Below are 27,939 nucleotides of genomic sequence, written 5' to 3'. Positions count from 1 at the left end.
CCTTAAGCACGTTTCGTCTCCCGGCGAGGCGGGACGGGACGGGACGGGGCCGGCACTGGCAGGAGCCCCGGCAGCGGGACAGCCCCCGCAACCCCACCGCGCAGCTGTGCCGCCTGCCACAAGATGGCCACCGCAGCCCCTCCAGCCTCGGCTCCAGCCTACGCTGCCATTGGCTGGCTCGGAACACCTGACCCCGCGCGCCGGGCGCTCTGATACGCTGATTGGCCAATGCCGTGAGGCAGGCTCGAGCGGCGTAGAGGCGAAGAACCGGCAAACACAGTTCCCCGAGGGGCCCGTCAAGATGGCGGCCAAGGGGCCGCTGCTGACCTGGTGAGTACGTTCCCCCCTCTCCCCCAGGCCTAGCCGGGCGCGTTTGAAGAGCGGCGGGCGGGAAGGCGTCACGCCGTTCCGCGCTCCTCCGCCGAGAGGAGAACGGCGAGGGCCCGCATGCGCCTGAGGAGGGGGGCGGGCCTGGGCTACCGCGTCCGCCTGGTTCCCGCCCCCTGGCTGAGGGAGGGCGGGGTGCCGACATGTTTCGTCGTTCTCTCAGCGGGAGAAGGGAGGAGTCTGCGCTTTCACTGTGGAAGAGCGAGCCTGTATGTTTATGTATGCTCAGAAATGAGGAGCAATTAAGTAATACGCATCCACGATATCGGTTTGGGGCAGTGGTGTTGTTCTTGTTTTTGATACGGAAAGCCCTACAAAGATGTCATTCGGCTTTTTAAGCCTGGAGGGGGGACTTGGCTTTGAATTTGTTTATTTGTGATGAAGGCAGAAGGAAATCTTTCCTCATGCCTTTCAAAATAGTTTGGAAAGATTGATGTTGTATAGGGCCTGTACACTGAGAGGGCTATATTAAAAAAAAAAAGAGTTTAGAAGGTAAGGCGTGTGTAGAAAACAAAATATCTCTTTTCTGAAAAATTAAAAATAAGGTGGTTGTATTTTTCTCAAAGTTCCAGCAAGTTCAACCCAATGTTTGGTTTTGAGTAATGAGCATCTGAAGGCATGTAGCTCCATCAGAATTTCTCTTGCTATATCTAGAATTTGTACCCTGTAGTAATAAAATTGTTCTTTTTGGACTGTGAAGAACACATGTATTTTACTATGGAAAACCAGTAGAGAATTAGTATATATGTAACTTTCATAAAGAGGGAATGTAGAAACACTGTGTAGATAGCCTCTTTTTTTAAAATAAATAACTATGCGTTTCGTTTTTCAGAGGCAGATGTGGGCTTTATATTTTTGTGTATTCCAATGTTCTTGTTTTGTTTGTGGTTTGTTTTTGTTTTTTTTATTATCAGGGATGTTTCACCAAAAAATGGCAGTGAAGTATTTTTCTCACACGAAATTTATGAAAAATATTCATTGGCTCCGAGCCTCTCTGAACTATGGCATTTATCAAACAGGTATATTCTATTATGTTACAGTTTTGTGCTAGTTGTTACTATCCTATGGATACATACCCTTGTGGTTTTGGGGGAAAGCTGCATGTTATCTGGTATGCAAGGATTTGTTACTGACTCCTTAATCCAGCAGTTGGTCTGTGCTTTACCTGTTGTGAAACCTCAGAAAGCCGGAACAGTGTAGGTTGAGACCTCTGGCCTTTCATGTCTTCTTGGGGGGGTGGTATTTTGGGGGGTTTGGGATGGGGTTTTGGGTTATTTTTGGGGAGTGGTGCTTCTTGTTTTTTGCTTTTGCTTATGAGGGGTGAAGTTTGACCCACACTTTTAACTGGTCATGGTAAGGATCCTGTTACCCATGAACCAGACCTAATTCTTTTTAGAAATTAATGTCTTGCTGTCTGTCCATGTCTTCTCAGTTTGTAGAAGGCTGACGATAGAGTACATTGAAATCCTTTTTACTTATATCTTTCAGAAGTAGCCAATGGTGTTTACATAGATACAACGGTGTCTTAGGTGCAGTGGAGATGCAATTAATTGCTTGAGTAATGAAGGAACTGTATAGAGAGTTAGCTGAAGAATGGGAAATGAAATTATGTGAACATAGGTGGTACAGGTCTTTTCTGGTTCGTCTGTGTTGGAGCAACTTTCCTTGAACTGGCAGAGATGAGCACAGCCCTCAGCTTGCTCCTGGGTACACTGGATATTACTGTAGGATTCTGCCTGTAGATGATGTAGAAAAAGGGTTTCTGTAGTAGACGTGACTGCATTCAAGAGTGGGATTGTGTTCAGTTGTGTATGGTAGAAGTGGGTTTATAGGCAGAAGAGAGGTTGGAACGAGAAAAATTCAGAGAGGAAGAGAAATGGAACCTGTTGGGGCAACTGCAAAAGTAAAAGCTGGAGGAAATTTGTGAATTTTTATATTGGCGTTCCTGATAGATGTTTACAAAAGTGTATGTTCTCTCACCATAGAAGCTGTGAAGGCAGGTTGCTGATAAAATGAAGGGGAAAAATTTAAACCGTCAGCTCAAATAAAGTATAATGCTGTAAATATGGACAGAAAAGCTCTGTCAGATTATTTTGGTTTGCACCCTGATGAAGACTGTGACAGCACTGCATAGTGAAATGATCTTGATGTGCTGCCATTTCATTCAGTGCTGAATATAGCCAATTTAAGCTGCTAGAATTTCTTGATGTTCCTACATTGGCATATCTGAGTCAGCATCTTGTCGCTGCTGCAGCTTAATTAAATTTGCCAGTTTGTGCCACGAGGATGGACACATTCTCATATTCAGAGAGACAGCTGTGAAGTATTATTAAGAACTGTGGACGTGATACTGCTGGGTTTGAATAACACTTGAGATGTTTTCTACGGCTGAAATCATATCTTAAAAATATGTTTTTTCCAAGATCAGCAGTTAATGTTCATTTTGTTACCCTTAAATATTTTCTCTCTTAAGAACAGTTAATTTTAAATAGAGCAGGGCTAAGATGGCCTTCATATACTGGGGTTATTTTAAGAACCAGCTTTATAATGTTACTTCTTTGTTGTGAGGGCAGCTACACCCTTGCCTTAGCTCAATATAATTTTTGGAAACTGATTTCAGAATTTTTTAGAGTAGAAAATGAAACTTTTGAATTGTGTACTCTGTTTTTAGGACTTTCTTCATTGAAATCCAGAATGTCTATTGTTACTATTAAGTAGTTTTAATTTACTACTTTTAGAGCGAAAGAGAGGCTTTTTCTAGTTAAGTCGTTCTCCTTCACTGTCGTCACTTTAACTCATAAGTTAGACCTTTCTGAGTGCAAACTGTTTCTGAACGCCAGCCATCAGTGAATGAAGAAATGTTGAGACTCTAACTTTTCATTAATAGCAGGTGTTTCCAGAACAAAGAATCAGAGTTTCATGTTTAGCTTGTCACCTCAATATTGAGTATAACGGATTAATATATACACTGTTGTGTTTAAAAAAAAACACACTTTTTTTTTTTTTTTTTCATCTTTAAACCCATGGCAAACCTGCTGATGATACTCAGGGTTAGTCTGGTCGTCCAGGTAAAGTTTCAGAATAAAAAAATTCCTATGACATAGACTAGGAATTGGAATAGTATGGTATCTCATAGTGCATTTTGCTGGATTTGAAGTTTAGGCTTGCATGACTGCCTTTATTAATTCTGACAAATATTAATATTTATGTGGAAAGTGTAAGTTCTTTCATTTATTACTTTTCTTTCAGAGAGGCAAAGAAAAATGTGGAGGCATTGGGAAAGTCTTCAGAAAATAGACAGACTTCTAACATCCAGGCTGCAGATCTAGTTGAGGTGGAGGCTAAAAGCACAACTGATGATCATCCTTTTCCAGAACCTAGGATCCCCTATCCATTTACCTCTTGTTTGACTGAGAAGGAGCAGAAAACGTACTTATATCTGATGACTAAGTACTCAAAAAAAATAAAACATTTTCAAGTTAATGCAGCAAGTCAAAGAGAATTATACACGTATCTGGTAAGTGTGCATATGGGTACGCAGGAACATCACAGAGGGAGTCATACAATTTTTTTTGTTAAAAAGCGTTAAGGAAAATGTAGCAAAAATGGTTTTAAATTCAATTTGTTGTAATTTCCTTGTAGCTTATTATTATGAATGGTAATAAAGGTTTAAAGTGTTCTGGATAACATTTTTAATATAAATTGAAAGTATATTTATTTATTTCATTGAAAGTGGGTGGGTTTCCTGTGGATTTTTTGTTCTATTTTGTTTTTTAGTGGTAGTCTAAACGACTGATGATAAGTGTAGATCTTTGATAGCTGATTAAACACCCACCCACCCCCAAAAAACCCCACACTTTTTTATGAGAAGAAGTTAAGAGTTGACCTTTTGTGATTTTAGCATTTCATAATGGCGTGTAGCAGTCTGTGTAGGAGATGGGTACATTTTGATGTGTTCTTTGACAACACTCTGTAATTGGGAACTTCTTTCATTAGCGTGTGAAGGGACCTGTATGTTGACCTCCTGTGCTTGCCACATCAGTGCTTATGGGAGTAGAAAGGCAGAGGTTGCTGCTTAGTCTCAGCAATGTTGTTTAAATAGTGAAATAGTAACCTTTCTGTTTATAAACTACCAGTGTACGGCCAAAAGAAGCTTGCTGTTTGTTGGGGGAGTGGTGTTTTGCTGTTTTGGGATTTGTTCTAAGGAAACGGGCCTTGCAAAAAATTTTTTTTATTTAAGTGAAACTCTTAAACATATGCAAAGACTTGCCAAATTGAGCAGCAAGTGGAATCTGTGCCCTCCCTCATACTGTACTACCTCTCTGGAAATTTTGCTCATTACGTACCTAGCCTACAGGATTGCATTCTGTCTTAAAAAATAGATTTTTCCCTCCCTCTAGCAAATGAAAGAAGTAGTAAACAATGAAATGGCAGAATTTATGAAATTTGCCCAAAACGCTGCAAAAAGCTGTGCCAAGGATTATGATGCCATCTCTGAAGATGGACTACGTTATACTGAGGTAATTACCAATACTGTGTTTAATTCCTTCTCTTCTTCCATAATGGTATTGGAATTGTGGTTAAGATACATAGGCACTGCGCGTGGGGTCTGGTGTTCCCTGAACTTCTGTTGATTCCATGTTGGGGTGAGACATGCGAAGTTGCCATTTCCCTTATGCTGTGCAGTTTATCACTTGGCCCCACAGGTTATTGTAGCCAATAAGATACAATATAAATGAGGTCACTGAATACAATACTGTACAAAAATTTAGTCATCAATTGAATAAATTACATCTTTTTATTTGGGAAGGGAGAAATTGCATTTTTAAATGTGCATTTACGTTAACAAGCTGCACCTAAATATACACTACTGGACAGAATGTTAAGCTTTCCTCCACAGTAGCATGTTACAAAGTCACTTTAATCAGGAGTTACTCAGGCTTTAATCATAATAATCTGCAAGTTCACACTGTGTTAAATACTCACCTTGATGATTCTAAAATCAAACACGAATGCAATTTTAAATATCATTCTTGGTTTAATATCACATTTCAGGAAAAGAACTCCAGAATACAGGTTTGTTAAACTTTTCCATCAATGGGTTGATTTGCTCTTGCTTGTTTTCCTCATAGTGACTTGCCTTAATTGAAATGGCCTACTTACGTACATTTTAAAAAAAAAAAATTTAGTCTTTTCTAGAAAGTGCCACATCACTTATTTTTCTAATTTGTTCTGTAAAACAGTGTTTACTAGAGAGTAGAGTGTTTAGTTAAATTCATAAGGATTGTTTTTGTTTCACCGTCATGCTTTTTATTACGTGCTTTTTCATGCACAAGATAAATTTATTCTCCCACTAACGCATGGTTTGGGCACATGTAAGGACAAAATCTTGCTTTTTTCTAAAAATTGGGATTGTCTTTGTAATTTTATATCTTAAACATGTCTATTTTTCTAAGTGATCTTGTCATCTGGTCACTAAATGTGTCTCCAGACTTGAAGTCCTGTTTATAGTTAAGTTGATATCGTGAGTTAAAAATGAAACGGAGGCACATATTTAGTTTTCAACAATAAGTGAAAAAATAACTAATTCTAGTTACTAAATAAAACCTAAATGTCTTAAGTGCATAATTCAGATATCAGAAAAAATTGTCTTGGGATCTAGAGTTGACATGAAAGCAAGTTTCAACACATACAGAATCTTCCTGTGTCTTTACCTTTGCAGCTTTTACCTAGGCTTAGTGTAAATTATGTAGTAACACAAAAAATACTAGTTCCTCTAAAAGCCAACATAAATAAACTGCAAAGAAAATAATTACAGTTAAAACTGTACTAAACCTTTTTTTTTTATGATTGATCTGAGCCTGTGTGCATACATTGTTAGCCTTGCATATGAGGGGTTGAGGAGAATTTAGGGTATGTTCAGTTCTGATGCTAGTGATTGTAAGATTATTAAAGAGTTATACTGATACCTTCAAATTTTTTAATACTGTCTCTAACTGGAAAAGTTGAACAAGCCTGTTAGCAGTAATCTGCTAAATATATCTGTATTCTCTACAGAAAGTATATGCAAATGCAACTTGCAATTGTAGAAAAAACTTCTTAAAATGAAATTCTTACGAAAAATACAAATGCATAAACTATTTTTTTCTTTTTATGTTAGGAATTATTACGTGCTTGTATTGGACATGTGCAGAAGTATCCTGAGTTTTACACGCTCCAGGAGATCATGAGTATCATGGGAGGGAAGTTTCATACACAGTTGACCTTTAGGCTGGAAAAAAATCTTCTTGTAATGGTAATATCTTACATATACATATTGTTTTGGTATTATTTTCAAACAAGTAGAATTACATCTGGATTGTGTTAGGCAAGGATTCTGGGTTGTTTTACAAATATTATTCAGTGCTTGGGTTAGGAGTTATAATTTACAATTAAAATTGTTAATGAAAACATTAACAAAATTATTTTGGTAGTGAGGCCGTTAACACCCTGCACTTATGTTTGCAATAAAAAGATTACATTAATAGTATATTTTTTAAATATAACACTAACTTTATAATACACCTGCATAAATTCTTAATATTTTTCATGTAAGAAGTGCAATGTTGGATCAACACGATTTCAGTTAAAGCTGTTTTTTGAAACTGCTTGATTTCTTCAAGGGTACAGCAAGACGTGGTAAAACAAATTTCCCTGCCATGCCTGTTCAACTGCCCACAGATTATAAAACTATTACATCTATTATAAGTCCAGAAAAAAAGGCTTCTATTATGCACGAAGTAAGTAACCTTTTTACTGTCATTTTTAAGTCGTGTTTTGTATAGAAGAGCAATATGGTCCTTTTTATGTGGCAGCATTACATTTTTTCTTCTTTTTTTTTTTCCCTAATCTTACACATCTTATAGCATAGGAACATATACTGTATCACTATTTGTTTAGTATTTTATTTATAGCAATCACACTGCCCTCTTCAAAAGTTGGGTTATTGCCTTTTGAACCTAGTGCCTCTTGAAGGGGCTTCCTCCGTTCTCATGAAACATGAGAGGTCTTTAAATTGGAACACACTGTCCGTGAAATCTAGATAGAATTGTTTATTATAGTGTTATTCCTTTTGAACTTTGCTTTCCAATTTCTAAGCCAGCCTCTGTGTGTGTGAGTGTGTATACATGCATATGAATGCATGTAGGTGCAAAGGCTTATGATTTCAGAAAGAAGTCCTGAGGGTAAGAAGAAATACTTTAGACTGTCTGGTTTTCTGAAAAGCCAATTAGGTTAGTTTACCCTGGGAATTTCTTCTGTTAAACAGCATAAACTTCATATCCGAGTTGAACAATTTTTAGATTCCGATCCACCTTACTGTTAAATATCCAATCTTCCTGTTTGTGTTCTTCCACAGAGAAAATCAATGAGTTTTTCCTTCTGTAGAACTTGTTTTTCTCACTGTTTATTCCAGATAATTTGTTATCCGCTAACATAAGGAGTTTGTTCGTGTATCAAAACCCAAACTTTCAACAGAGGCACTGTGATTGCAAAGACACTTTTCCTTAAGAAAGTAGCAGAGGTGACACATGAGAATGATATATGCCTCAAGAGATGTTACAGCTATAAACAGAGAAGATTTCTGATGATGTCTCAGGTGGCAGAAAAAAGAACACAGCTAGATTTTTCTTATATCTCTCTCATGGTTCTCAGTGCTCCTGGGCTTCTGTTATCTTCTTAGTCCTTGATGTTCTCCTCCCACCTCATGAGCGCTGCCAGCCTCCTCTCTTCATGGAAACCTGTAGTCATAATGTTTAATAATTTTATTATTTCAATTCTGAATTTGTATTCTTCATGTTTTTATATTTGTTTTAACATTCTTTATATGTAATCTCTATTCAAACAACTGTGCATCATTAACCATACTTTAACATTAGATGTCTGTATTGTGCTATTACTCATAAGGAAGATCTGTAATACATGTGTGAGTGAATCTATTTTTTTTTTCTTCTGCAATGCCCATATTTCATGATCATCAAATTCCTATTCAGTCTAGAAATTCAAATTAATAGGAACGAACTGAAAGATACAAGTTAAGAAGATATATTTTCTCATGCTGCAAGGTGGATGCATAAGATTCAGACAAAAATTTTCGGGGGCATTTTTTGCTTATTCATTTGATATTGAAGCTTGGCACTGTGTTGGTATTTGGGCTTTTGGAGTTGGGGGGGAAGGTTAATGCATGTTTGGGTTTGGGGTTTTTCTTATCAATATAAATTTGTGTGTGTATTTCTTAAAAAAAAAAAAAAAAAGAAAAACAACTTTAAAAATATAACTTTTTTTCTGTTTAGGATATTAGTTCAGATTCAAATGCAGAAAAACTTGCTTTGAAATACTGTCCGCAAGTTGTTTTAAGTAATGAATCATTATTTACTTTACTGAATAATCATGGACTAAACTACAAGGAACAATGGGAAATTCCAGTTTGCATTAAAATGATCCCTGTTGCAGGTATAGTATGTTTTTGTTATAAAAATTACGGTTTTGTCCATGAAAATATTTATATATTCTCATAATCCTTTTGAAGCAGACGGAAGAACAGGAAATTAGAAAATCCAGTAAAACCAGCTGTGGGAAGGAAGAAGGTAGTCTGGTTTAGTTCACACAATAATGGAATCGTTTAATTTTGGTTTTATTTAAAAAAGAAAGAAGCTAAGGTTAATGAGAATTATAATTGTAACTATAAGCTCAGATTTTTACCTTTTCTGAAGAAGCAGCATTCTAGAATGCAGCTATAAGAAAATAGTATCTCTTAAGTACTTTCATTTTTTTAATTTAAGGAATCAATCAAAGTAATAAAATTTGACTTATTTAGTTCACACATCTTAAAGGGCAAAAATCTGAAGTTAATAATTTTCAGCTGTCATCTGGTAAGGAGTCAGAGACCTTTGTGTTGTAAAGAAAAATGTTTGGTTTAATCAAAGTTATTGTAAAAAATGAACTTTAAAAAAATCCATTGCTATAGTTTGTCCTCTGTTTTCAAGGAGGAAAGCTGATAGCAAGGTCATTTTGTGGTTTTCTACACCTTGTTCCACCTTGTTACTGAGAATAGCAACAACCTCTAGAGGTATCACCATTAACATTGAATTTGGACATAGAGCTATTTTCCGCTTGGAAAAAAAAATAATCTGTTAACTGTCCTTTTGCTTTTCAAAACTGTAAGCTCTGCTCCTGGGAAACAACTGCATGAAGCTGTTAAAATTATCAAGTGAACTGATTTCAATAAGCTAAAGAAGAGAAATTCTGAAGTTTTAGGAAAAAACTAAAGAGCAAACATTTTCTGGAATTAAAAGGACCTGTTTACACCATAGAATAATGAATAAATGATGAATGTCTATGGAGATCACTTTTCCCAATTGCAACAAAAAATGTTTTGAATAAACTGATTAACTCATCTGAGTGCTATACTTTAGTTGTCAAGTACTCCATCAGTAATCTGAATATGGATTTCCTCTCTTGTTGCCCCTCCCCCCCCCTTTTTTTTTTTTGTAATACACAAAGGATTTTTTCATGATGAGTATTTATAATGGTTGTTGTCTTGGAATGTCCACATTGTGTGCATTTCACACAAATTTGTATAGCAGACTTCTGGATAGTAGTAAATAAGCTGTCAAATATCTGCAAATCTTCCAAATTTTGCACTTTCCTGCATGAAATTAAATTACTTTATCTGTAAAGGTGTGACTCCTTTTATATCAGGTTTACAGTTTTTAAACTGAATTTTTAGATCCAAAGTTAGCACATAAAGGGCTTTCAGAATACGTTAGCCATAAATAGTGTTTCTTGAAGGGCTTCTCCTCTCCTTCCGTTTCCACCTTCACTGTAATGCACCTCTTGCATTAATTGTATTTTTTTTTTTCTAAAACAGGAAACTGTATTCACAATGGGCCTCTGCTTTCTGTATAATAGTGGGCAGGGTATCATTTTTGGATGAATCTGTGGATGATTCATATGTAAATGTGTTAAAGTATAAACAAAAGAGTAGGGCAGCAGAGACAGGACGTAGTTATTGATTAGAAGAAATATAAACTGCAGCCATTGCTTTTGGCTTTTTGAAGTTCATTTATTATTTAAATTTTTTATATATATATAAAAATATAAATATATATAATTTATATATATACATATAAAACAATCGTTTTTCCTTTCATTTAATGTGTACTCAGTCTCTTTCTGTTCTTGAACAGGTAGCAAACCAACTAAAGTGGTTTATGTTGATTCACCTCTGATGAGAAAGGAAATGACAGTAAGAGAGAGGAACCAAATCTTCCATGAAATTCCAATGGACTTTCTAGCAACTAAAACGTCTTACGTTTCAATTTCTGATGTATCAATGGACAAACCAGCTGAGGACAGTCTGTTTCAGTGGGATGTATGTAGCTTCACCTCTTCTTAAAAACAAACAAAGCCAAAAACCTGTGTTATAATTCCTAAGTTACTTGTTCTGTGATAATGAAGGAGAACTTAGGTTTGCTCTTGGTAGCTTTTTTACTGCTGAGTTACAGAACCTATGTTTTAAAATGTCTGTCTTGTTCCTTTAAATACTTCACTTACATCAGCATCTCAGCTGTAACGTTTACTTCATTAAAATGTATTTTGATCAGTTTATTTAGGTGGGAAAAGTTCTGTGAGCTTTATTTCTCTCTTGAAAGGCCTTTCAACTCCTAGGACTTAAGATACTCTCTGTTAAACGTGGGAATTTTTTTTGCAATTACTGCCCCTCTCTCCCAACAGTCAAAATATGGATAGTAGAACATTTTTCATGTTTTCAGTATGACAGTGTCTCGTTTGTGATTAACACATTCTATTTCTTGGTTTGTTTTATTATTTTTTTTTAATATTACTATTATTTTTCTCCCTGTGTTAAGATGTCTTCCGATACCTACCAGTACAGGAAGATTCCTCTTCCAGATGACACAGGGATGGACTTTGATGATGATGTTACAGAACTGGAAACTTTTGGAGCAACTGTCAAGCTCTCAAGAACTTCTAAAATGGAAAGTACTTTTCCTACAGTTAATAACACTGCTAAAGTTTTATCACATGGCCTAAAAATGGGGAAAAAAAATACATCCACCATAAACAGTGGAGATGAAGAAGGGAAAAACACCATTTCTGAGCAAGGAGTTTCAGCATGTGCTAGCATGCAGCTTCCATCATTAGATGGTGTTCTGTGCTTCAGCCCTGAAGAAAACACGTCTCGTAAAAGCTTTAATTCAGAGGATGTAGTACTGAACAAAGCGCAGCATGTCATGAACAAAGAAGTATTAGGCAATGAAACACAATTAAATACTCTATCTAATGCTGTTAGTTACAAGAAAGAGTCCGATGCTGCACAAAAAAATGAGACTTACACTTCTTTATGCAGTAGTGACACAGATGAGGAGCGTTTGGTCATTGATACAGAATGTAAAAACACGGATTGTTGCCAAACAACTGTACCAAACACTGTTTCTCGTACCTCAGCAGAGACTGCCAAATCACCTTCACCCACCCAGATTCCGTTAGCAAGCATGACTGGTGGATCAGATAACATGGATCAGGAAAAAAGTGCCTCCAGAAAGCCTACAAGAAAGTTATCCAAAGAATTTGATCCTGTCGGACAGATTTTGAAAATGCAAACTGCACTTCTCAAGTCACCTTCCCAAAAAGCTCGTGAGCAGCCAGTGGTGAGCTGTGATAATTCTAATGCTCCACCAGCTCATGTGCCTCAATCTCCAAAAGCATTGGTGACCTCCAGCACAGAAACCGTGCCAGCCACTGCCTCAAACCCCAACAGCTCGTCTAGAAATACCTGGACTTGGCTTTTTCAGGGAGTTCCAAAGAGTAAGTAATTGTGTTCAATGTGTAAAGAGTAAAATTTTAAATTTTCAGTAAAATTTTAACAGAAAAACATTTTAACTTCCTCATCTGAAGAACATCCCAATAGTTCCTCTGTTACATTTACTTAGAGATGTGATGTAATTTTTTCTTTTTTTTTTTTTTTTTTAACAATACCTTTTCTGTGTGAGAATTACTGCCTTGCACACAAAAGAGAGCATTTTGGGAGCTGTTTGTCTACAGAGGTGGATGTGAAATACTGTTTTACTTCTAGAGAAACAAAACTTTGTTGTACACAAGGTTTTTAAGCAAGGAAAAGAAATCATTTGGTAGTGAAATGAGTTACTCTTCATCAGAAATTAGAATATTTGAGTAGTCTGGTCTGCAAAAATAGTTTCTTGTCGATCAAGAATGGAATCATTTTACATTTTATGCAAAAGAAAAAATTAATCAAATTATGCAATTAAAACTTGAAAGAAAACTTGGAATTTGAGTGTCTGAGTTCTGAGACTCCTAGTTCAGTTGCTGTTTCTTAGCTGCTAGCAATCAGTTCCAGAAGATCAATGAGGATTCGCTACAAGCCACCTCTCCAAGTTTTCAGGCATTTAGATGGAAATAGAACCTATGCTACACCCAGACTTCAACCAAGAACGAGAAGTCCTGAAGATCCTAGGGACCATGAACTTTGAGGTTTTCCTTACATGCCTGAGTTGTTTCTGAGCTTTGTGCAACTGAAGTTAGAAGCACTTTATTGTGTTAGGTAAATGGACAGGAAACCAGGCAGGTTGCATCAGGACAGATAGTCTTTTTCTCAAATATTTAATTCCAATTAATCAATGCTTTTTCTTGTGAAAACCTGTTTTGCTGGTATTTTCTGACTTGCTGTGCATTTGATCACATAGGAATTAATCTTAATTAATTTACTTAATCTGTAATGCAAACAGTTAACACAACTAATTCTGTTTTAGTTGAAATTGCGTTAACACTTCCTATGCTTTTATCAATTTAACTGAATTTTAGTAGTCACTAAAAGACCACGTCTCCTCCCTCAGTTTGAAGGGTTGAGCAGCATGGTATTCTTTCTATTTCTCCTTCTCTTAAAAGCCGGACTATGGAATTCAGGTGTTTGATAATAGAATATTTTCTTTTCTTTTTTTAATAGAAGTAGTGAAACCAATATTGCTAAGGTGATGAAGTGTGACTGGGAAAGAGAAGAAAGCACAATTATGCAAATCGGAAGTTCTATAGCAAACTGATAAACCTCTATGCATGTCTTTTTTTTTGCAGAAGCCAGAACTTAATTAAATATTTTACTAACAGAAAATTGTTTCCGGTCACTCTGATGATAATATCTCATGCAGTCATAGTTTTGACACACATTTCCACGTATCTGCAGGACGAAAACCAGACCTGGATAATTTTAAATAAATAATCTTAAACAAGTTGGAGTTTATTCTTGCTTATTTTAGAGAGATGTTTGTTAACTTACCTCAAAGCTACAGTTGGAGATCTAAGAAGTGTTTCTTTTGAATATGCTAGCATTGAAATTGAAGTTGAAGCAAACTCAATTTGGAACAGAGGCTTATGCTGTCATGCAAACCTGAGGCTTGAGTTATTTCAGTAACTGATAAATGGATGGCAACTCTCAGGAGGCAGTCATCGTAAATAAAATTTTTGTCTCCTTTGTGCTGAGTGACTGTGGCTTAAAAACCAGCCTTTGAATTCCATTTGTACAAGAATGGAGTCTCATAGCTCTGTTTGTTTGTATAAGAAATCTAATGATTAGGATAAAATATGTGGGAATATTTAAAAATATACTTTTTAAAAGTTATAGCGTACTTTTTCCAAATTTATTTTTTTTTAATACGTAAGTGACGTATTGTGCCTAATGAGACAATTTTCACCGCAAAATCTTAGGAAACAAAACATATCCTATTAAAAAAAAAAAAACAAACACAAACAAAACAACAACCCACACCAAAAAAACCCTACTATAAGAGAAAAAAGCTAATTAGCGTCATGGTAAAGAATGTGCAAGCTTGTCATTTTCTGTTTTATTTGTTTTCTAAAGGAAAGCTGCCAAATGAACTTCAGCTGCTTGAAGAAGACCCTTCAGAGTATAAAGCACCTCAGGATGGCAACCTTGTGTATAAGCTTTTCAGTTTGAATGATCTGTTGTTACTTGTGCGTTGCAATGTGCAAAAAGTGAAGTCATTGCCACGATACCATAAAAAGAAAAAAGCCCAAAAGGTACAGATTTTGCTGTTAGCTTTTTTGTTTTGTGTTGTTTTTTAAACAGTTGTGCTCAACTGGCATCTCTGGGATTCCCAGTCCTTCATAGCATCTGTGTTTTCACTCAGACAATTAGTACATTTAATTGTAACTCTATAGTGTGTGTCTTCTTTAAGTAAATGTTTGCTGTAGGAAGAGAGGGAAAAATAATTTGTTATTTCTTTAAACCTGCTTGATTAGAAGATAAGCAAGTTTGATTCTGCATTTCTTCCTACAACTGCATTACAGTAATAAGCATGAGTAATTATGTAAACTAATGTCAGTTTGAACTATTCTTAAAAGTTAATGCAGTAATAAGGTTTTTGGCCCAAGGCTTTGAGAATGTTTGGGATCATAAATACTTTCAAGCAGGATTCAGCATTGCTATTATGCCTAGTTAAGCAGAGAAATAGATAGAATGAACAGAGGACGCATTTAAAGATAAAGAGAGGTCCTTTTCACTCTGCTTGAAAAGACTCTGGTGTACATCTTAGCAAGTCATTTGTCTCAAGGAATAAAATGCTTTAAATACAACTGTAATCCAGATATTCCTTGTAACATCAGGAGAAGGAAAGTGTATTCTGGAACCCCAAGTAATTTATTATTTTGTCAAGAGTTCTCTGAATCATTCAACAAATTTGATGTGGTATCTCCCTCCCCAGAATACCAGAATTATGGTAGGCAGGCATTTTGTGAGGTATTTATGCTTTGCTGAAATGGAAATAGAGGAGCTTCGTAAGTCTGATTACTTGCTCAAAATCGTATTTTGAAGAAATACCATTTCTTTGCTATTGATCCACTGGGTATAAATGCTTGTGAATAGCTGCTTAGTTTGTTAATCAAAAACTGAACACTGTTGTATTTTTTAAAATTCCTGCTGAAATTTAATGTGTCATTTGTCAGTGAGAAGAGGCTTATATTTCCTCTGTTAGTGTTAACATGCAAAGGTTAGCCTCTGATTTCAAATGAGAGTCCAAGCATTAGGTTCTAATTTCAAGTAAGATTCTATCAGGGGAATAAATGGCAGGATTCCACTAATAATAAGCACATCAGAAATGTCTTTTTTTTTTTCCTTAAATTCCTGCAGAGGGCAGTAGAGCACAGAAGTGTGAACTTCAGATTAATTTAGTCCTATGGAAAAATTACTTAGTGGCAAAATTTTATTATTTGTAAATGCTTGTCTAGGCTTTTTTTTTTTTGTTAGTCCATTTCACCTTCCTCTATATAGAGTCTCTGTACTCCGAAGGTTGTACTGTGGGCTTCACAGAATGTGAGTCATCACACAAAATGTGTGAAATGTCTTTGTTGCTTCAACTGTAGTGAAAGATTATGATGATTATCAATTACAGAATGTAGTTCAAATGTTGACATTTTTTGGACAGTGAGTGCTGATTTTTCTTGTATCTTCACTTGTATAGGTTACTCCAATATTCCTGTTGCCAAAACTAGAATACCAACCCTACTATGGTGTCGAAGCTCTTACAGAAAGTGAAGTATGTCGGTTGTGGACAGAGAGTATGTTGCATTCGGAATGCTTATTTTATATTGGTAAGTTCATGTGTTGATTTCTGCTTGAGAAACACATATGTCTGAATATTCATAAAATAACAGAAGAGAAAAATATTTATTAAAAGTATATTCTGTTTGTCCTTATTTGTTTTAACTTTCTAATTCTGGCTTTCACTTCTATTAAATAAGTGCTTTGTCTAAAATTTCTGTGGGGTGGTAAATGAGGATATTTCAGCTTTGGTTTTAGATAAATAGTATCCAGTAATCTTTGTTTGCAAGTGCATTTATTTGTCTTTCAAAGACAAATATATCTGTCAGTGTGAATTTAGTTCTCTGAAATTAGTAATCTTCATGATTTAAAGTATCTTTGGGTTTTGGGGGGAGTTTTTTGTTTGTTTGTTTGTTTTTAATGAGTCATATACAACACGAATTATCCGCAGGAGTGGTAAAAATATTTCTTGATGAAATGTGAGCTATGAATGTATCTTAGTATTTTGTGAAATCATTTTAAATAAATTTGTTATTACATACCAAAATAGAAAACAAACAGAAGATCAGATATGTGTCTCAGAGGATACTGATTCCTTGGCCTTTGAGCTTGCAGTATGGGAAAAGGTCAAATGTTAGTTATCTTTCTTTGAAAACAGGCAATAATGTTCATATTTCTTAACTGATAACATGTAGACAGTTAAGATACAAGAGAATGAGGAAAAACAAGCAAGATAGGGTTAAACCAAGTTCTGTCATTCAGAAATAAGAAATTACACGCTTTGAAAACAATTTACCTCTCATAAGGTGTGTCTCATACCTAAGGTACTGGAAATAATTTTCTGGCTTTGCAGAAGTCAAATTCCTCATAGGAAGAAGAAAAATACATAGCATAACTTTATTGAAAAATTCTTCCCATAGCTGTGATATTCCTTGGGAGTTCTGAACACTGGATGATCTTACTTAAACAAACACGTTTTCCGTTGTCCATGTCTAGTTGATCCATGAAATTTAATTTCCTAATATGTGTTATGACTTGACACATCCCTGTCAAAGGGATGGTCTTTATACTCCTTGTCCTGTATCATGCAGCAGATGGAAACAGGAGATAATGTAATAGAATCTGTGAATGGGAAGTAACATACATTCAGTGGGAACGAAGCAGGAAACTACAAATCCTGTGTAGAAGAGATGACAGCTGTAATTCAGAGCACAGAAAATAAAAAGCCAGTAAAGCAGGGCTAAAAAGCATGGAAATGTTAGCGGACAGATCTTACTTGTAAAGGCAGTCTATCCAAAATCACATAAACCAAGCACATTAGGAATGCAGTATTATAAGGAAAGTTAACAAATGTCCTGTAGAAGATGCCGTATTCATGTTTGTACAGGGACATTTGAAATGTCAGGAAACTTTTTATGTCTATTAGGATACATATGTTCTGTAGAGAAGTGAAAATGATGCATATGAAGAAGGTGGCCAGGTTATTTTAACAACCGCTTTAGGATATGGAGAGCTCTCTGATACCAATTACCTTGTAATTAGTAAAGTTTTAAAAGGGAAAATCTGCAATGAAGTGGATAGTCAAAATGCATTTTAGAATATGTTTGACACTTCCTATGGAGTGAGGGCAATCCTGTTTGTACAGTGAATGAATGTTCTGCAGTGTGGACTGCCTCGCTTTCCTGTTGTTGAAAAAAATCTCTGTTTTTTATGGTTGTTATGGCAGCAGTTGTGGCCTGTGGTTGCCTAACCTTTCCACTTGTGCTCTGAATCACACTTTTGCTGTTGCTGGCTCACATCAGAATACTATTTTAGAAATGCTGAGTTCTCTCTTCCCTAATCTTTACATAGAAATTTTGCACCCTATCATAGAATTATGAGGTTTATGTGAAATCTAATGTATTTGAGGTGATAGTTTTGCTGATTGCATCTATCTTTGTCTCCTGTCTATATTTAATGGAACTTACGTTTCTAATTTTAAATTTTAAAAGCATCATTTGCTGTGGTTTTTCCCTTTTCTAAAAAAGTCCTCACAAAGAGATAATTATGCACACAGTTCTCCATTTCTAATTATATCTTAACGTACAGTACTGAAGCATTTCTGCTCTTTTTTTTTTTTAACACGCAGAACAGTATACTGAATTGCACTGAAATTTAGCTTCCTGTAGACAATTGTATCAATATTTTTATTAACACTTACAGAGTGACAAGCAGTGTGAGGAACTGTAGAGAGAGGGATAATCTGCTTACAAAGTACACAAACTGAAAGAGCGCACATCTATCTAATCTCCCATCAGTTACAGGATACTTAACATATGACTTGTGCAGAAGTTTGCAGACAGCTCATCCAGCCAACGCCCCTTTTATAGAGGCTCTCGGGAGTGCAGGAGAAGGCAGGCTGCATGCTGCAGGAGTTCTTCTGGCATAAACAGCCATCCTCTTCTGATACGGAGGTTCCTCAGTGTCTCCTTTGTAGATACCCGCTATAGCCGTGAGGCGGATGCGGAGCCCTAGACTGCAGGTTTCCGTGGCCTGGCCTTTGACATGCTCTCTCTGTGTGCTTGGGAGAAGAAGTCGTTGGGACTGAGAAACACTGGTTATTCCAGTGATATTTGTTTGTCAGCTCTTGGATGCGCTTCCTCCAGCAGCAAACCCTGGCGTCCACAGGGATTCTTCTGTGTGCTCTGAGGAAGCACAGGATTACTGTGGGTTGTCACTGTCCTGCACAGTAAATCAGTGCTCCCAGAATGTGGGGCAGGCCCCCTCCCAACACTGTTTTTAAAAAAAAAAAAAAAAAAAAAAAAAAAAAAAGTCTGCTGCAAATATGGAGTTGGACTCCCAGCATGTCACCAACTTCTAATACTGATAGAATATGGAATTTATTCATGTAGGCAAATTGGGGACTGCAGATTTTTGGTACTGCCAAGTAGTTTCTAATAGAGGTAGGTAAAAAGACATACATGGAAGTAAATGATCCATTTTTTGAAAGAGCATCTACCACAGCTTTTAATAGGAGACTGTTACCATATTCTACTTACGGATTCTTTCTGCTCCCGTTGAGAAATACTGCAAGGTCACCATGAAATTCTGCATTTCAGTTTGTCTTTCTGGGGAACTGGGAAAAATGCAATGTTGCAAATGTCCTGATTTAGTTAGATGGCACTTTGCAACAGAAAACTTTATCATGAAACTCCAGGAGCAACTCTCTAAGGGTGATAATATCCCTGTATTACGGACAACTTAAAATGGGGTGGGTATCTCATTCTTGTTCATTAATCTGATACCTGAAAGTAAGACTGCTGCTATCGTGTTTAGTGTTAAGCAGAAAGACAGACTTGGCTTCTCAGATCGTGCTATAATTTGAATTATTTTAAGTGAAATATCACGCCTGTTATTTTAAAATGAACCATAGTAGAGCCATAGACTTACTGCTCTTTTTAAATTTACCCCACAGTATGAGTGTGGAAGTATGGAACAACCGTTTGAAAACTGTTCTTACCATTACTAACACAGTACTTACAACTTGCATTCTTCTTCAGACAGTTCTGAGACTATATAGATCTCAAGTGAATCCTCTAAAATTGAAGATTTGAGCATGTAGCAGACCTCATTGTTAAATTGCTTAGGAGTTCTTGGATCTCAAAAAAACTTACTTCACTGTCTCAACAATCTTCTGTATTGCCAATAAGTATGGATGGAAAGTTCTTTGGACCTTGATCTGTGCCCCATAATTGTCTGATGTTGTTCTTCAGTGTTGTATGGCTCTGTGTGGCTGAGGGAGGAATCTCATAGCTCAGCGCAGTGACTCAGCAGTGCTGCCAGCTCAGGAGATGAGACAGAAAGCAGAAGTGTAACCATGGCCTCCTGCAGAAATTGCAGGGTGTGATATTAAGTTGAATTTTTAATTTTGTATGGTCTCAAAGAAGGTTGTGATTGTTTGCACAAAACCAGAGATATTATCATCAAACAAACTTGAGAGTGCTCTTCCTCCTCTTGCTAGTAGAACACCATGCTCAGTTGTTGATTTAAGTGCCCTTGCTGCTCAGATAGGAAATCCTGCATCTGCAAAGGGACGTGTTTCCCAAATAAGATACTTGTTCTTGATCTAAGCAGTAAATAAAGTTATGATAAGCTTTGTTGATTAATGGGAACATTTTACCCTGACCATTATTCACTTATTTGCATTAAGTGCCTAAGCAAAACTTACTGCAAAAAGACTAGTTTACCTTCACTTGAATAGGGTAATATTTGCCTTTATTTAAAGATTATTTGAAAAATGGGTTGGAAAGAAGTACTTACTGTATGGGTAGCTTACTGAGTGTCAAGTGTTTTCAATCAGTCACTTCTCAAATGTAAGATGCAGTAATATAAATTAGGTATGAGTAGTTCATAGATATTTTTTTTTTTTGGCCCCACTATGCTGTCATTGAGTTTAGAAATGGAGAAGTTTCTGCTTTGAGGAAAGGCTGATAAGGAATGGAGAACACAAATAGATTTTTTTTTTTTTTTTTATAATGACTTCAAGTTTCTTTTCCTCTAGTCAGCAATGCAGAATATTAAACGTAGCTTCTTAGTCTTGCACAAAATACTGGTATCAAGAAAGGTAACAAATGTACGGTGTTTAAAAGAAATGAGTTGTCCTAGTGCATTTTTCTTAAATTTGTTAAAATAAGAGTTCTTTTGTGGTCTTCTTACACATCACATAACAAATTACTAGTAATGTTTAGCTTGGAATGCGAAGTGCTTTGGTTTAGCAGTTTTAACTGTGCAATTGAAGCTTTTACACTTCCGACAAGAGCAGATTTGTAGTAAGGTGGTAAATTCCATGGAGTAGGTTATATTTTATTATGCTGCCTTCTCCTCATCCTCCTTGTGGGAGCTGGAATAGAACAGATTTCTAGGAAAACCTCAGCATGAGAGAGAACCTGAAGGTAAGGCACGGTCACCACATCAGTGTACAAGCTACGATAATGATCTTTATTGCTTATCAAGTGAAAACTTGTTAGCCTTTATTTTAAAAATGTGATGAGGAGAGCTTTGAATTGTTTCTCCTAGCTATGTCAAAGACAAATAGTCTTTAATGATTTGCCATGAATAAGGCCTGAATTGTAAATTGTAATTTTTCAGGTGAGGGTAAAAAAAAAAAAATCAAGAGATAGTACATAGTCCCCAGAAAATCAAATAACACAATTGTTTGTATAACATATCAGAATAGAAAAACAAGTATATTAAACTCAAAAGTAGATTTGTTGTAAAAGATAAACTTTCATGATCTGTCCAGTAAGGAAGCATAGTGATAAGGATCAAAAGAACTTGAGAAGATACAAAGTAAGTGATGAGATTAAGGCCATGGCAAAATGAGGTTGTATATCCCAGACATCACCCAAGATGTAAGATTTGCTGTTATCATGGGCATCTCCCTGAGTTAGAAAGACAACCCAAATACGGATGTCTGTACTTAAAGCAGGTATACACTTTACTTTCCATTATTGTGCAATGTTGGTAAATACTTTTCACTGTTCTACATGGTAAAAGAACAAAATTTTTTATTCCTTTTAAAATGCATAAGGTCTGGAAATCATCCTTTTGCATTTGTTCTCTTTTATTTTTTGTGTATTAATTGAATTAATATTTTTCAGGACGTATTGATGCTTTTACATCAAAGCTTATTATGCTAGAAAAGATTTCTCCAGAAAGTTTAAGAGAAAAACTCGGATTGATTAAGTGAGTATTTTTGGTAGGTTTTTTAGTAATGAATTTGAAACCCTAACAAGCCTTGCAAGTTACTACTTTTGTAATTTTTTTTCTTTTTTGCAGGCCTGCAAATTCATTAAATATACTTCATCACATTTTGAAGAAAGTGTCTGAGTAAGTGATCTGTTCTTTTTCATTGTATTTATTTGCAACATTTTCCAGCTCATCCTATTTCTTCTGCTTGTCTACTCTTTGATTTTTATTTTTCAGATATATTAAATATTTTACAGATTCTTTTAGGTCTAGCATAGCATAATGCAGTACTGTATAAAAATGTGTTTAGGATTACAGGTTTTGTATAAATGTTGCTAAGGAATAAGAACTTGATTTTATGAACTACTTATTCAAAAAGAGGAGACTGGACGCTTCTGAGATGATTGAACAGTCACAGGAGTGAGTTGTAATATTATGTATGTGAGCTGACATTTCACGTTTGGACTTCAGTTTAATTCATGCTTCTTTGTCCATAGTGTTTTTATAAAACGGGGATTGATAAGTAAATATTGAAAGACGTTTTGCTTTTGTGTTAAGAATTTAGTAGCTATCCTGATCAAATGAAACAAAACAAAAACATTTAAATAATATTTTTCATTTTGAACTTTATCTTTTTAGTTTGCAGGAGGGCTCTTACTTATTAACTCATGCTGCAGGAGATTCATCAGTTGCAATCTACAAGAGTTCTCTTGACAAGACGACGAGAGCATCATATAACTTACATAAAGCTCATTGTGATCTGCCAACTGTACCTGCCACTCTCTCAGTCCCATGGGTGCCGCTAGATCCCAGCCTCCCTTTGCCCTACCACATGAATCATGGAAGAGTTCCGTGCACCTTTCCACCTGCACCCCAGGAAGCCACGTGGAAACAGAAGGTCAGTATCACGCTTGATGGAAAATCAGATTAGCAGTTTTGAAATAATCTGTTTCAGTCCCTTGGATATATAGCTAGTATATTTATCTGTCATCTTCGGGGGTCAGAGAGACCTTTTAGAGTACTGAATCCACTACCAAGAATAGGAATTACTTTTTCCTGAGAGAAAATTTCAGGTGAGATTCATCTCCCCTAGCTTTAAACATTTCAGTATGGAAAAACAATGTTTAAGTTCGTTGTGCTGTTAACAGGTGGAAATGGAATATTTTGTAAGATGCATCTCCACGTCAGGGTGGGCCTCTTAAAGAGATTACAGGACTCGTGTTGTAGAGTTGTCATTTTCTCTCTAATGACTACAGGAGTAAAGGTGATTAGCACAACTGTAGACAGGTAAAATCAGGTAAGGTGAATTCTGCTGTCAGGGTCTATTCCACTGAGCTCTTATTACAGTTCTCTGTGATACATTAAGTGTTGGGGTTTGTTTTTTTTAAAAGACACTTTTTTTTTTTTTCCCCCTGTTTGATGGCAAAGTTCTTTCAAAGTGAAGTTTTGCATCTTTAATGAGAGCTAATAATACTTTTGGACAGCAAAAAGAATGTAGCATTTGGCTTAATTAAAAGCTTTGTAATTTATAGGCTTGCAGTACAGCTGAAACAGATACAATATTTTCATTTATAAGGATTTTCTAATTTTGCCTCTGTGGTGGTGCTTTTTTTTCTTCAGACAGTTTCAGGAAGGACCTTTTAACCTGTTTTTCTGTTTTTTCAATCTCACCTTGATCTCTATTTGTCCCTCTGTCTTTCTCCCAGATCTCAAAATCTTGAACTTGTTGGGCCATTTCAGCAGAAACTGACATGCGTTGCAGGCCAAAGATGTTAAATTTTAACCATCTTAGTGAAAATAAGTAGCCAGGTAGAGAAGGGGCATCCAGATTAGTGCTTGCTCTGTGGAGACAGCAATGAGCACTCAGCTGTAGTAGGTGAAACCCAAAATCTCATGCAGACAAGAGAGGCTGTAAGCAAATCAGCCACACACAAAAAAAACATGTCAGAGCTTTTACATTGCTATGTGTGGGATAATCGTGTGGCAAGACAGAAAACCAAACAAAATTACTCTTTACTGAAAATGTAAGTACTTTCCTCGGTCCTCTCATGCCACTCTTTGAAGTCTTTGATGTCTTAATGTATTGATTCCTGATTTCAGTGGCTCGAGTGGAGCATCTTGCATCTGTTCTTGATTGTTTGTCATTTTAAACGAAGCTCATGTAGGAATAACAATGATTCTTTACAGCAAAAATAAGGTTTCCCTTTTGACCCTCTGAAGTATCTTAGCGGTGTTGGACAAATTGCCATTGATCACCTGTCTCTGGTTGCTCTGAACTCCTTCAACTTAGAGGAGACTTTCATTGCAGTTCGGGCAGCTTCCATGATGTACAGAAACTTAAATTCTCATTGGTATACTGTTTCCTATGCAGTGAAACATTTGTAATAATGTTTCTATGCTTTACTGTTTCTGAAATGAGTAATATGTTATTTTGTATAGAGGTGCATATACTTTGTTTAGAGGCATGGGAGTACCTTAGTTTAGGAAAACACAATTTCTGTGTCTCAGACATAAGTAAAATTGTGTGTGGATGGCTTACTCCTTTTTACTGAAAATTATCAACCTTATGCAGCATTTATATGTTGCGTTTCTTCAGAGTGCAGTTAAATCTAAAGAAATAAAATGTTTTAGATGTTTGAATGTGATCTTCCTTACAGACATCTTTTACTCATCCAGACTCAGGACAAGTAAAAATTAATATAGTCTAAAAGTTGCTAACATCTGCTTGTTGTTGCTGTTGTTTTAAAAACAGAATAGAATTTATTCTGAGAAGAAGAATTAATTGTCTGCATCTAAAGAAACTTTTGATAGAAATTCTGTGGTAATTGTTTAGGAATCCAGCCGCCTTTGTAGTTTATGCTGATGAATATGTGATGCATATCATGCTTTGGAAATTTCCCAGAGATCCCACCCTCAGCTCTAATATTTTGAACAGGTAGTACGACACTTTAAAAGTAAGAAAGTTTTCAAGCATTATTTTTCTTCAGCATATCACAGAATGGCAGGGGTTGGAAGGGACCTCTGGAGATCATCTAGTCCAACCCCCTGCCAGAGCAGGGTCACCTACATCAGGTTGCACAGGAACGCATCCAGGCAGGTTTTGAATGTCTCCAGAGAAGGAGACTCCACCACCTCTCTGGGCAGCCTGTGCCAGGGCTCTGCCACCCTCAGGGTAAAGGAGTTCCTCCTCATGTTTAGGTGGAACTTCCTATGCTCAAGTTTGTGCCCATTACCTCTTCTCCTGTTGCCTGGCACCACTGAAAAGAGCCAGGCCCCATCCTCCTGACACCCACCCTTTAAGTATTTGTAAGTGTTGATAAGATCCGCCCCCCTCAGTCGTCTTTTCCCAGACTGAAGAGACCCAATTCCCTCGGTCTTTCTTCACAAGAGAGGTGTTCCAGTCCCCTAATCATCTTGGTAGCCCTTTGCTGCACCCTCTCCAGCAGTTCCCTGTCCTTGAACTGGGGAGCCCAGAACTGGACACAGTACTCCAGGTGTGGCCTCCCCCGGGCAGAGTAGAGGGGGAGGATGACCTCCCTTGACCTGCTGGCCATTTAATCATTTGTGCAAAAGCCACATGCTAACCATGCCTAGCTTAGTGTGACTGTGAGATGTTTTTCAGGCCCAGTTATGTGTTTTAGCCACATCCTGACTTCAGATGAGGGCAAAGTAGAGTTGTGCATCAGTTCCGAATTATCTCATGCACTTTGGTTTTTTTCTGCCAGAAGGAAATCCAGGCATGTAGGCAGGAAAGGGGCAGGACTGGGCAGATCCCACTGCTGACAGGAAGATCAGCTGTGCCTGTCAACCAGTCCAGATGTGGCATCTGAGTCTGGCTGGAATGCCGAGAAGTAGAAGGCGGTTCTCTGAAGGTAGTTGTATGTGTTTGTGCTTACTAAAGATTTAAGATTATTAATTCTAGTTTTTTGTTGTTTTTTTTTTTTTTTATTCTCTCCCCATACGTATCTAGATGACTGGGGCAAAAGGACAATCTGACACACCGTATGAGGGAAAGCCAGTAGCTATGGAAACAAAAGGCAGTCCAGCTAAGCGTTTTAGAAATGAAGGTGTGGCTACAAAGAAGCTGAAGAAGAATTACTGCAAACAAAGAATGATGAAGAAAAAGTGGAAAATGAAGTGCAAGAAAACGCAACTGAAGTAGAGATAGCTAAACCATGCTGTGATAAGTATGATCTGGAGAAGGACAAGAGGAAGGAAAAAGTCTGAGGCTTTCTTGCGTCTTCAAAGAAACTAGAACAAGCTGGCAGGGGAAATGGCATGGCTGAAACATTGTATAAACCTTTAACCCTTTTTTAACTTCGTGGATGTATTTCAAGTGAAAATCTCAAATTCAGTCAGAGGGAAAAAAGAGCAAGCATCTGCAGCTGAGGTTAGGGGACAAAAGTATCTTCTGTTGGTCTCACGATTTTTGTAGAAAAACTACGGTTTGAAGAATGATGTGGTGGTTGACAGCAATATCTAATGTCCCATAACAAAAAGGAAAACAACTTTTCAGCTTTCTTAATTCTTCCAGAAGCACTACAGATTTTTATTCTGACATAATTTAAAATTATATTTTACTTTGTGCAATGTGCATAGTGGGAACAACTTGGATTTAATTACTTAATTCTTTTAATACACAATGTCTACCAGTTTTTTAATTATTTATAAAAATACATTTTCTTTTTAGGATGGTGCAACAAATGAGGTTTGATTAACAAAAGCTGTGTCTATTTGAATAGTATGTGCCATAAATTTGTACTAGGAAACTTACAAGTACAGCTAAACAGTTAAAATAAATATATTTTGCTCCCCCAAAACAAATTTCCAGATTTAGATTCTGGCATGTCTTCAAAAATGAATATTGCAGTTATTTACTGCATTACTGAATGGCCACAGCCTAAGTCTGATATCGGATTGCACACTGATATGCAGTAGCGCTTACCTGAGGTATTAAGGTTTGCCTGGAGGAACAAGTGATAGGATCAAGGCCGTAGTCATCATTCCAAAACCCCAACCAGACTAATGCTGTACATCAGCTGTTTGCTTGAAATTTAGAGCCAAACTGACAGAGTGAGGTTAGGAAAAGTGAATACTTACTGTCTATCAGAAGGCCAAGCAGTGTGATGACATGCATCCTAATGAATATGAGTTATATGGAAAAATTAAAGTTGTTTTAAATGTTAGTATAGAAATGCATTGTGAGTACATAAATGCATTTCTCTGTATTACAGCTATTTTATGGTACATACTTGGTGTTTCATCAAACAATTTCAACAGAAACAGTTCTTGAAATTGAGGCTCAAAAACTATAGTCTCTATCATCGCTTTTGTTTTGTGTTTTCTGGATTTCTGCCTATATTTGCCTTTATTAGGAGTATTGTTTTTAGAAGAGTGCATAAATTATTGAAATCTACAAGAATGAGTCCAATAAATTCTTTCCCATTTTTGCCTTTTAAACAATACGAACAACTCTTTAAATGTCTGGGCCAAGTTTTGTTTGGATGGTGTTCTGGAGAGCTGTTTGTATGCATGCTTAAACTGCTAACACACAAAACAAAGGCCTTAAAGATGTTCTTCCAAGTCTTTTGTTTGGACTAAAGAAGTTACCACGTACACACATCTGACGAAGCATTCTTCTGTTCACTAGGGCTTGACACATATTAATGTCATGAAAATAAAAATGAAATATTTAAATCGTTTACTGGGTATACCTGTTATAAAATCCTGAAGACAGTCTTTTTTAAAGCAGGCTTAAACAATGAATGTATATTAAAAAATGTTCTTTGTGAAATACAAAGCTTTTTCTGAATATTTTTCCCCCCGCTGTTAGATATATTTATAGTATTATTCAGTTTATTCTTTTATCTCTTTTTGCAGCTTTTAGCTGCAGTGATATGCTAATGACAAGCTGAGCTGGTGTAGAGCTGTTTGCAAATTACGAATAGTTCTGATTTGAAATGCACTTAGTGACCTTTCATAATAGGAATATTTTAGCTGTGAGTCATTTTTGCCAGATAACTAACTCTGTGTGGGGATTCAAAGCAGTTTGCAGTTTGTATATATAAAAAGTTTTGCCAGACTTGTATGGAATTTAGTTTCTCAATGCAGTTTCATATGTTAGAAACGTATGATCTATTTGCCCATATATATATAGAGAGAGAGATATAGATATGCCTAAAAGATTTGCATCTTTC

The 27,939-nt window shown here is 36.4% G+C and overlaps 1 protein-coding gene across 5 annotated transcripts; it reads left to right on the top strand.

Moving 5' to 3' along the window:
• Nucleotides 1-112: 112 nt before the first annotated feature.
• On the top strand, nucleotides 113-27,443 carry ICE2 (interactor of little elongation complex ELL subunit 2). Of its 5 annotated transcripts, none has more exons than XM_074599829.1 (15): nucleotides 113-330; nucleotides 1,302-1,406; nucleotides 3,637-3,904; nucleotides 4,788-4,907; nucleotides 6,548-6,682; nucleotides 7,050-7,166; nucleotides 8,718-8,877; nucleotides 10,614-10,798; nucleotides 11,295-12,252; nucleotides 14,318-14,496; nucleotides 15,936-16,065; nucleotides 21,655-21,739; nucleotides 21,833-21,883; nucleotides 22,382-22,640; nucleotides 25,713-27,443. In XM_074599829.1, exons 1-15 carry the CDS (start codon nucleotides 302-304, stop codon nucleotides 25,902-25,904), a joined length of 2,973 nt encoding a protein of 990 aa, XP_074455930.1. In that variant the 5' UTR covers nucleotides 113-301; the 3' UTR covers nucleotides 25,905-27,443. The 5 variants fall into 5 exon arrangements, with proteins under 5 accessions (XP_074455930.1, XP_074455931.1, XP_074455927.1 ...); XM_074599826.1 differs by lacking the exon at nucleotides 113-330 and adding an exon at nucleotides 419-596; XM_074599830.1 differs by lacking the exon at nucleotides 1,302-1,406 and having other exon boundaries at nucleotides 191-330.
• The last annotated feature ends 496 nt before the right edge of the window (nucleotides 27,444-27,939 follow it).

The sequence above is a fragment of the Larus michahellis genome, chromosome 9, assembly GCF_964199755.1.
Source record: "Larus michahellis chromosome 9, bLarMic1.1, whole genome shotgun sequence".
In the NCBI taxonomy this organism is placed as follows: Eukaryota; Metazoa; Chordata; class Aves; order Charadriiformes; family Laridae; genus Larus; species Larus michahellis.
The sequence above is the reverse complement of the archived record's forward strand: the minus strand, read 5'-3'. Positions and strand labels throughout refer to the sequence as shown.

Coding starts and splice junctions, on each gene's coding strand:
- ICE2 (XM_074599826.1), top strand. CDS start 448: ATGCGCCTGAGGAGGGGGGCGGGCCTGGGCTACCGCGTCCGCCTGGTT. Junction 16,066..21,654: donor GGAATGCTTATTTTATATTG/GTAAGTTCATGT, acceptor AATATTTTTCAG/GACGTATTGATGCTTTTACA. Junction 22,641..25,712: donor AAGCCACGTGGAAACAGAAG/GTCAGTATCACG, acceptor ATACGTATCTAG/ATGACTGGGGCAAAAGGACA.